We start from the raw sequence: 11621 nt of genomic DNA on the forward strand, positions 1-11621 counted from the left end.
TGGCTATTAAATAAAATTTAAATAATAATAATTTTTTTTTTTTAGAATAAACATGCCAAGCAAGTAAACGAGCATCAGCTACAACAACAAAAACTGTCAGAAAACGTTGGCTCAGATGTGGCCTAGAGGGTCTTCATGTGCATGCCCTGTGCTGGCGGCCATTTGGTCACTAGACCCTCTCTCCGTGTCTCACTTTTCCTGGTGTGATAAAATACCCTGACAAAAGCAACTTCAGGAGAGAAAGGGTTTATTTTGGTTTATGGTTTCAAAGGGATAGAGTCCATCATAGTGAGAAAGTCATGACAACAGCCAGAGTAAACAAAATCGCAGGAGCAGGAAACTGGATAATCCCATCTTTATCTATACACAGGAAATAGAGAGAGAACAGGAAGTGGGGCACAGCTATAAAACCTCAAAGCCTGCCTGCCCCCAGTGGCATACTTCCTCCAGCAAGTCTCTGCCTCCTGAAAGTTCCATAACCTCCCCAAACAATGCCACCAACAGGGGACCAAGTGCTCAAATATATGAACCTATGAGGGATAGTTCTCATTCAAACCACTACAGAGATATACTGTTAAAATATGCCTTAGTACCCTGAGTTTCCGAGTCAGGAACTCCCAGGACATACTTTTAAACCACAGAAATTGTGCAATGGAAAATTTCTAGTTTCTCTACTACATTACACAGAGAAGTACAGAAAAGTTACCCACTGTAAACAGTCTAAAATCCCAAAGGAAACTTCATTCTGACATAAAATTAAAACGTTTGAATGTTTTCCCATTTAAGCCATAAATTAAATACAAAGGACAAAAGCGGCAAATGTTTATTTGAACAGAAAGGGCTGGATTCAAAAAGAAAGAGTCCAGAAGAAGAAATACAGTGTGAATAACTTTGATCCCATTTATTTCTCATTAACATTCATGACAAAAATGGTCAGTTTGTTCTCATAAAATCCAGGCAGCTCAGTCTACCTGTCACCCCAGGGAATGTGCCCTTCAATTTATTTGACACAGAATTTTATTAGAACTATCAGGAAATGTCAAGCTAACCATCATTTGGAAAAGGGACTGTCCAACAGTCTCAGTAGTGCCCCAACAGAAGCTCATGTGGGGGTCAAGTAAACAGAAGAAAAACTCACTCATCTTGACAGTAGGCTTCCCCAAAATGACAACTTTGCTCCAAAGAGGCAACAGCATCAAAGTGTTTTCAGGTTTTGTCCCAGGGGTCACATCCATGCATTTAAAATAGGAGAGCTTCTAAGGCACCTGCAGGGAATTTACATGTCTGCCTGGTCTTCAAATTAAAGTTTGATTATGACAATCTTTTCCAAGCCATCTTTCAATTTTTCATTTCTCATTTCTCTAACTCAAAAAAAGAAAAAAGAAAAGTTCACTCATATCCTTTATACCAAGAGTATAGGATACAGGAGAATGAATGAACATAAATGACAGAAAAGTGTGTGTGTGTGTGTGTGTGTGTGTGTGTGTGTGTGTGTGTTCTCTACAGTTGCTGTTGCTCTTTGTGACATAGTTTGGGGGTAAAGTTCTACTAGAAATCATATATTAAAAGTTCCTTCTTCCTTCAAACATCACTGGAGGAACCAGCATGGTTAGTGGTGATTTGGTAGTTTTGTAGTCTAAGAATCTCATTAATAAACTTGCAATAGATACCAACAAACCATAGCTTAAAAATAGCTGTAATGTGGCATCCATATAAATTAATGTCTCAAGTTTGATCTCAATACCTCTGACCACCAAAAAAACATTAGGATAAACAAAATTATTGCAGAGTTCCATCAACATCACCATAAATTTAATTATTGAATAATTCATTTTCAGATAGAATAACAATCCCATTACATTATATTATTAACAGAAATAATATATTTCATATGAAATAATTGTATTTATCAAAAAAACAGAATTCCAGGGCTCTGTTTAATGTCTGTCCTAACAAAGGACAACCCACCTTTTTCCCTGATTTAAATTCATTCAGTTGGTTGTGCAATTTTTATTTTGATTCAAGTACAGGAAGAAGATTAGTTCTCATAGACATGTTGGAAATAGAAGTTTTAATTTTTTTACTTTTTTGTGCATGTGTGTGTAGTGCATATGTGAGTGCATGTTAATGTGTGCACATACATGTGGATGCCAAAGATGTCCAATATCTTCCTCTATTTATTTTTTTCTTTTATTTTTGAGAATTTCATACGTGGGTATTCTATTTGCATTATTTCCATCCCTCTCAGTACCCTCCAACTCCTTCCATGTCCTCCCCCATTCTTTCTCAATTTCTGTCCTCTTATTGTTACATATCTATACACATATTTATAAATATACATATATATGTATATATATATACATATAATTCACTGAGTCCATTTAGTGGTACTCTTGTGTACCTGAGTTTAGGGCTGCCCACTCAAAATTAGATAACCTCTCAGGGTACAAGTACCAAGAGAAAACTGATTCTCCCTCCCTCAGCATCCATTGATTGCATGTAGCTTTCATCTTAAGGTGGGACCCTGTGACATTTCCCATATCCACCTTCACATATGTACTAGTTTTGTCATTATACACATCTTGTTAGACTATCACACTGTAAATTTGATTGGTGTAGTTCCCCTATCATATTTAGAATGCATTAAGAAGTAGCAGTGTCTTGTCTCCCTGGCTCTTACATTCTTTCCATTCCTTCTTCTGTGATATTCCCTGGGCTTTAGGTGTAGGGGTTGTATCATAGATGTATCACTTATGACTGAGCATCTCACAGTCGTTTATTCACTGTATTTGATGAGTTGTAGAGCTTTGTAACAGTCTCCATCTATTGCAAAGAGATACTTCTTTGATGAGTGGTGAGAGGTACACTTGTCTGTAAATATAAGTATCTGTATTTAGAATACAGTAAGAAATTACATTGATCTAGAGAAGTGACAGAAGTCCTTCTCTAGCTGTTCTCTAGTCATGAAATCTCCAGCCATGTGTACTTGGTTATGTTTGTGTGCTCCTGCCCACTGAGCAAGCCTTAAGTAGAATTAGACATCTGTTAATTGCCCCCAAGATAAAAGTGCCACCATTGCACTAATTGAGATAATTTGTTGGGGCAGTCATTGTTGTGGTTCACAGGCTTTACAGCTGGGTAAGATCATTGATTGGTTTTCTCCCTTGGCAGCTTTCAAAGTATCTTCTGATACTAAGACAGCTAGTCTTGAGAGAGGAGGTTTGCAGGTTAGTTCCCGCTCAATTGCTCCAAGTCCTCTGTCCAAAGTATGCCATGTCTTCAGCAATAGGGTTTTACCTTCATGTTTGGGGGACAAAAAAAGACTGGACAATAAGTAGTCCATATTATTTTGAGAGTCTCTGGGACTGTTCCCTTGAAGAGAATGAAGCAACCTTTATCTCTTCTGATTAATTTTAGTTTGAAGTTTATTTTTTTAGATATTAAAAAAGCAATGCCTGCTTGTTTCTTGGTCCCATTTGTTTGGAATATTTTTTCCATCCTTTCACTGTAAGGTGAAGGTAAGATGAGTTTCTTGTAGGCAATAAAAAATGGATTTTGTTTCTTAATCCATTCCATTAGCCCCTGTCTTCTGATTTGGTTAATAGTTAAGGCCACGGATGTCTAAAGTTATTATTGAAAAACGTGTGTTGGTTATTGTGGTTTTCTTGTCTGTATTCTTAGTTCTATTTTGTGTGTCTGTGACTCTAGCTTCATCTGTTTTCTTTCTATAGCCTTTTGGGTATGGTTACCCCTTTCTTCAGTCTATCATATTGCTTCCCGCATGCTCTGTAGGGCTGGTTTAGCAGACGTGAATTCTTTCAGTCTTTTTTATATTTTGGATGAATTTTCATTCTCTTTCATCTATGATAGGCAGTTTTGCTGAGTAAAGCAGTCTAGGTTGGACTCTGTGGTCATTTAGAACTTGGAATACCTTGCTCCAGGCTTTTCTGGCTTTTAAAGTTTGCATTGAAAAGCCAAATGTTCTTCTCACGGGTTTTCCTTTATTTGTAACTTGATTTCTCTCGCAGCTTTCAGTGCCCTCTCCTTTATCTGTATATTTAGTGTGTTTACTATGATGTGCTGTAGAGAGTTTCATTTCTGGTCCTGTCTATTTGGTGCTCTACCTGTTTCTTGTATCTGTTTGGACATGTCTTTCCTTAATTTAGGACTGTTTTCTTTTATAATCCTTCTGTGCTACTTGAATACCATTGACCTAAGATTCTTCTCTTTCCTCTATGTCTATAATTCATAGATTTTTGTCCTTTCATAGTATCCCACAGCTCCTGTATATTCCATCACTGTAGATTTATTTTCTAAGTTTTTCATATTCTTTGCTTCATCAGTCCAGTTCTCCAACTTTGTCTTCAAGTCCTGATATTATGTTTTCTATTCGATTCATTTTGCTGGTGAAGCTTTCTCCTGGCTTTTCTAATTAAGTTACTGGGTTTTTCAATTCCGTATTCACCTCAGATTGCGCTTTCTTCAATAATTCTATCGCTTTTGTGAATTCATTTTTCGAACCCTTGTCTTTGTCATTTCATTCAGCTGTATATTTATATTTTCTTGAGCTTCAGTAAGGAGTTTATTCCTATCCTCTGAGTTCCTTGACATGTTTGTATGTTTCACTTAAAGTCTTTGAATTCTTTGGTCATGTTTATGATTGTTCTTTTAAGTTCTATGTCCTGGGGTTCCCCTGGGTAGTTCTCATTGTAGAACACTTCTGTAGGACTGGTAGGATTTGATGGGAACATATTATCTTGGCTTTTCTTATTAGTTGTGTTTTTGCAATGTGACCTGGGCATATGGACTTCCTTTGTCAGTTGTGTGTTTGCTATGAAATTCTGTCTTTGTTGAGTGGGAGTTTGGTTTCCATTTTTAATGTTGTGCTTGGCTGCTTTTCATCAGTTATAATTAGTTGGTCCATGCTTCAGGTTCTCACTTTTGATTTTTTAATTGCAGAGACAAAGGTGATTCCAAGCTAGTCTGGTGTGCAAGGTGGGCAATCACAGCTAGGACTGTGAGTGTGGAGATAGCATCAGGATAGACTGGTTTTAGCTGGCTCTCTGGGCTATTCCAAAGCTAAAGCAACACTTTCTAGGCTGAGTCCTGAGTGGGGAGATGGTGACCAAGTGGTCATTGTTCTGACTAGCTCACCAGGCCAGCCCAGAGCTAGGCAGGATTCTAACTAGCTTACCATGCTAGTCCAGAGCTCTTCAGCAGTGTATTCTGGGCCTAGTCCTGGAGTGGGAAGATGGCAACAAAGTGGGCGAGATTCTGACTCACTCACTGGGGTGGTTTGGAGCATGTAAGCAGCAGGTTCTGGGCCTCGTCCCAGAGGGGAAAGATGGAGATCTCTATTGCTCTTTTAACCTTGATGTTGAAACAAGATCATTCCGTCCCTGCTCACTGGGGTGGTTTGGAGCATGTAAGCAGCAGGTTCTGGGCCTCATCCCAGAGGGGAAAGATGGATCTCTATTGCTCTTTTAACCTTGATGTTGAAACAAGATCATTCCGTCCCTCACCCCTGAATCTGCAGCTCATGTGCTGGCTAGATGGTCTAACTGCACACTCTGGAGATCTTCTTGTCTGCTTTTCTCTCACCCCTAGGCTACAGGAACATAGCACCAAGCTCAGCTTTTTACCTAGGTGCTAAGGATCTGAACTTGGGTTCTCTTGCTTGTGCAGCAAGTGCTTCACCAACGGAGCCCCAGCCTGAAGAGGAGAATTTCAAAGGCCTCAATCTTCAGATAACTGTGAACACTTTTCTTTGATACCACACCAAAATGTGACAAGTGATAATTTCTTTAAAGTTTGTAGAATATAATTTAATGCTGCACACCGGAGAATCCTTCATAAATTACAACCTATCAGCCTGTCTCGTTAACCACGATTTCAAAACACTGAGTACATGTCATTTGGAAAATGAGTTATGTAGACAACCCACATGTTGAAATATTTAATTATATAATTAAACAACATTTTAATTAACGTTATCACTCATCTCGTCAGAAAAATTCTAAACATTAGAATTCATGGTGATAAGTAAAAATTGTCCAAAACTCCAATGCTCCTATGTAAGTTCAAATTTTGTCATGGGCAACAAATACTAACAGTCTGCTCCTAGAAGTGGCATGCACATTTTCAAGAAAATGACTGCCAATACCCAAAGCTGAACAACCACAGTCTGTCGCTTGTTCTTTCAAATAAAGATGGTATTCCACAATAAGAGCGAGTTGTTCAACTTCAGTCCTATCACCCATGTGTTTCTCCAGACAGCCACGAGCATTGATGTGTGACAGAAATTCCCAGACATACAGCCACTTACAATCCACCAATTATGAAAAGTCTACACTGGAGGACAGGGCTTCGAAATGTCATATTTTGTACTTCATCAAGGGCGTTCATAAGTACAGCTGGCTTTTTAATTTTACCTTTTATTGTATGTGTTTTTGTGTCTATGTGTACCTGTATGCATGCCTTAGCACATGTATAGAGGTCAGCGGACAACTTGCAGGAGTCAGTTTTTCCCCTTCCATCTTGTGAGTCCCAGCATCTTTACCTGCTGAGCCATCTCACTGGCCCCTAGCTGGATTCCTTTTTTAATTGCATGTCCACAATATTAAAGACTATAATAGCACAGCTTGTTTCCACTGCCTCGCTTCATGGTGAAGAGTCAAAAGTTTTACCATTGCTTTGGCAGTGTCAATGCAAATGATACAACACCAAAAATTGGGCTAAAAATGTCTTAATTCTGTTACAAAAATACTTCTGTCCTCATAGACTCCCATCTCAAAGGGTCCCAGACCCTCACAACCAGCTTCAGACCACACAGAACTGCTGCTCCACAGAGAGTTGATGATAGCTTTTCATTCCTCTCTAAAGAGATAGTCACATACACAGTGCACACACAAGGAAAGCGTGCGAAGGGTCTGCTGAGCACATCACTAGGAAGTGCAGGTCATGGAGAGCTTGGAAATGTCTTGAGAGAATAAGGAAAGGAGTATGGATTGGAGTTGTATGGTGCTTGCTGAGTGTTGGCATTTAAGGGGATGTTACACATGAGACACAATTTATGTGGTCTAAACATCTCAGCAGCACTGGGGCAGGGAGGAACTGGGCTTTCCTGCATACTCACTCATGTATTAGGTAGAAAGAAGGGCGAGGTGGGACCTGAAAGCTGGCAGTGAGAATACTGGAACCATACTCCTGCACTGGGGATTGAACCCACAAGCACAAAATCTTAAAATCACTCTTCCTCCCTAATCTCTATCCCTAAGACTCTCCACTGCACTTACATTTCAGATGCACTAAGTAAAAACTTACTTATTATATTTAAGGTGTATTATCAGCCTGCTTATTATCTGTTACAATATATATTTCCTGGTGACAAGATGCTTTACTGTTATGTATTTTGTTTAGATTATATGTATGGGTGTCATAACACTGACCTATCACAAGAGGTTGAAATAGTGCCTGGCACTCAGTGCCCCAAATTATATTTACTGAATGATACAAACTTATGTATTATTAAACAAGCCATTATTGAGTGTCAGAGGACCTCATAACAGAGTGTTTATCACAAATGGTATGGGAACCTATTGAAATAATATTTTCATGATTAATTATGAAAAATCATTGCGTTCATGTTTTTTATGCCTACTCTACTTAATTGTCAGTATATGTGTGAGCATGTGGACACAGAAACTGTATTCATCTTTGTACCATAAGTATCTAGACCAGAGCCTGGAAGTAAAATAGGTGATGAGTAAATACAAGAATCAAAGACCAAGCTGAATGAAAGACCTGACACTGACCACTGTGCACATCTGAAGACTCTGTGGCCTTTAGCAGTTTCTTAAACTGTGCAGCACAACAGTTGCATCAGAAAATGCTACTTTTTCAAACCGTATCTTCTTTTCTGTATTTTTATTTGGTGTCTAAGACTAAAAATGCTCCAAAGGATTTTTGCGTAAAATGCTACAAAGAATTTAGATTCAGTCTTTTTAAAAAAATTAATCAAAAGTCAAATACTGTTAATTTGTTCATTTTATATATGACAGTAAACATCCTACCTAGTGTGTTTAATAAAGCAGTTTCTTTGTAGAAAATCTGTTTTCAGTGTAATCATGAATGAAAAATTCTATGTATAATAAAAAGCAAGTATGCCCTATGGATCCAGAAAGTTCTTAAAAAGCTACATGACATTTGAATATACTCAAAAAACAAGGATAAGCAACTTCCCACCAGCACCAAACGACAGGACACTTGGGCTTTCTAAACTAGGAAGAAGCTCCCGTCTGTTCCTCTTCTACCAGGAGACTCACCTGTATGCTGCCCGGTGTCTCTGCAGGGCAATGGCTGCCAGCTGCAGCTTGGCCTCTACCACAATCTCCAGGTCGCCTGCCTCACACTGAGACAGGCTCTTGTGGCCTGATTGCTCCATCTCAGACACCAGGAGGTTGAGACTCTCTTCAGCTTCCATCAGTAAAACTGACTAAAGAAAGAATACCACACAGTCACACAAATTAAAGTCTTGCTCTTGCCAAATATTTTTCATGTACTGAAAAGTAACAGTGATTGGAAGGGCCCAGAAGGAAACCTGTATCTAATCAGCAGAGGAGTCAAGATAAAGGAAAAGTGGAAGCAAGCGCAGGCCTGGCCCACAGTGCTCTCCTTTATTATGTAGAGTCAGCTCACCACTCACAGCAAGTCTGCAAAGTTCTATAAAGTTACCATAAAGAGTAACTAGTGAATATTAAAGCATTTCCTCTGAGGAAATACAGAGAGACGCTCCTATGAGACTTGTCACATTTGTACTTTACCTTGTTTAATGTGTGTTGATATTACTGCCATAACCTCCGCCCCCTGCGCCTCATGTATTCTGCCATACATATTAAGTCCCATCTGGTCAAGCATTTTACCTGGATGTCATTAGGAGCGATGAAGAAAGGTCTATTCTCCCTCTCCTAGCAGCAATCAATCTCCAGCAGTTAGTTTTAGGTTTACCACAAAACAGAATGAAAGCAGTTTCCCTGTACCTCATACCACCACCCCAACATGCAGACACATACTCACAGACATGCACAGACACACACACGCACATACACACACTCATAAACTCACACACACACGCACACACTCACAAGCACACTCACATTCACATACACGTACACACACACACACAGTAACATATGCAAAAACATACGCAAAGTCACCATTATCAACATACCATGTTAAAATGGGTTTGTTTCCTAAGATGTATTAATCTGTATTAACACATATTACCCCAACTTCCCAGTATTCATTAGGGTTCACTCATGTATGTTGTACGTAACATATGCAAAAACACACGCAAAGTCACCATTATCAACATACCATGTTAAAATGGGTATGTTTCCTAAGATGTATTAATCTGTATTAACACAATATTACCCCAACTTCCCAGTATTCATTAGGGTTCACTCATGTATGTTGTACGGATTATGACAAATGTATACAGCCTCCTGTTCAGCACTGTCTGCTATACTGCATGCAGAGTTAAGTTCACTGTCCTAAACATCCTTTTGTTAGAGTACCAAAGAGCTCCATAACTTTAACTGGCCAAGACTATAAAAATCACCAGTCTATCTGTTGGAGGACCTACTTTTCCAGTCTCACTGGTCAATTACCTGGTGATAGGATCACTCCTAGAAAAGAAGGTTCACCTTAAGTTATGCTAAATAGATGGGCAGAATACCTGCTGTGTTAATGAGGTAGCGAACATTTCCTGCCTGGAACTAGCACAGATCACTAGATCTCTGCAGAACTTCCAGACCAGCCACAGTCATATAGGTCTCTGTAAGTCTGTCTGCTTTCCTGAGCTCTTCAGGAAAGTGTATTTCTCCTTTTCTTCTTCATGCCTTTCTTATTAAACATGCTTTCTTTAAGGCTTCTGACTGCCCCTAGCATCTGTTGGGTCTGAGGTTCAGGAATGATTGGAGACCACCCACCAGAATTCAAAATTTAGAAGACTTTATTGAAAAGCATTCCAATTCTTGAACAACCAGTCAGGTACAGACTCCAGGAGGCAATGAATGGAGTCCGCCCAGACCAATGAGCAGAGGTTTTTATTGGGTACTCTTGAAAAACACAGCGCAAACTGGGTGACCTTTGAATTGATTGGATAACTCTGAATTCCTTGGGGGAGGGATGATATGATTTCATTGGTTATAGTCATAGTCAGCCACCTGGAATGTCTCTGTTTTCCTTTTACACTAGGGTGCTGCTATCGGCTTCTGGATGTCCTTTTATGGTCAGGAATTTTGGTTGGTTTCAGCAAGGCATGTCGGGGCTTGCCTAATCTTAGCCCACAGTTTGAGGCAAAGGAGACTTACAGTTTCTAGGAACAGAGACTTAAGGCTGACAAGATGGAGACTGCTAAAAAAAAATGGAGCCAGTGTAACCTGGATCCTTCTGAATCCTGTATTTCTTCACTTTTTCTCTCAAGCTTCCTTCTCCCAGTCACATGTCTGACCTCCCTCACAGGCTCTAAACCCTCATAACTCCATGGCTTTCTTTCCTTCTTCCCACTATTCACCTCCTCAAGGCAGCTGCCAAAATTACCAGCTCACCTGCCCTGAGGATTTTTCTTTAAGATTCTAATAAAATTGTAAAAGCTTCCATTTGGAAAAAAAAAAAAAAAAAAAGAACACATTATTTAAAACATATTGCTTCATTAACCCCAAACTTATGGCCAATAGAACTATATTTCATGTCCGAATCAAGTTTATATGATGTGCCAATTTTCTTTGTAAGGCACATCACAACTTTGTTGAACTTAGAAACACTAGACATCATTTCAACACAAAGCATGAGGGGCATTTAAAATAGCAAAATCATCAACAGTAGAATGCAGAAAAATAACATAAGTTGAGAATTACTAATGCAAAAAATCTGAAATACATGTTAAGCATTAACATGATCAGGGCTAAGAACCTGTGGTTAGACAGGTCACAGGCCATAGGACAGAACCTACTCCTATTACTCTGCTTAATGGCCATAGTACTAAACCAATACCTAATGACTTACTGTTATGTGGATTAGTGCATCTCTCATCTCTCACCAGAGAAGCTTCTTCTTGCAGCTGATGGCGTTTAACACAGAGACCCACAATTGGTCAATGCATACACAATGAGAGTCTGTAGAGTGCTCAGACTTAAATGGGACAACTATCTCATACCTTGTCTTCACAAGGCTCAGGAATCATTGTGGAAGAAGGGGCAAAAGGATTATAAGAGTCAGAGGTAGTAGATGAATACAAGGAAACTGTTTTCTGGATACCACAGGACAGTTGTACATATGAACCCACAGCACTTGTGACAGCACGCACAAGACCTGTACAAGCCCAAACCAGATGAAAACCTAAAGTGGAGGTGGGAGGTAGGCAGGAGGCTCCAGCCCTAGCTGAGGATCTATTGGCAACTGATAGCTGCTGGGAGAGGGAGAGTCAGTTTTCTTCAGAGTAGTGATGCCTAGTAAGTTGACCAGACTCCAAGGGATGGACCCACACCTAAGAGCACTTATGAGAAAAAAAATCAGACTGGATAGACCTTTAATATATGTATGTCTATATTAACATATTA

General features: G+C 39.3%; 1 protein-coding gene across 1 annotated transcript in view; it reads right to left on the reverse strand.

Annotated features, from left to right (window-relative positions):
- Cfap54 (cilia and flagella associated protein 54) overlaps positions 1–11621 on the reverse strand; it is a 372605-nt gene that overhangs the window by 150452 nt on the left and 210532 nt on the right. The window contains exon 51 of the mRNA XM_029563104.1: positions 8325–8494. Coding sequence (XP_029418964.1) covers positions 8325–8494 — 170 coding nt within the window. The remainder of the gene's footprint in view (positions 1–8324; positions 8495–11621) is intronic.

Source organism: Nannospalax galili, unplaced genomic scaffold, assembly GCF_000622305.1.
Source record: "Nannospalax galili isolate Female #2095 unplaced genomic scaffold, S.galili_v1.0 scaffold734, whole genome shotgun sequence".
Classification (NCBI taxonomy): Eukaryota; Metazoa; Chordata; class Mammalia; order Rodentia; family Spalacidae; genus Nannospalax; species Nannospalax galili.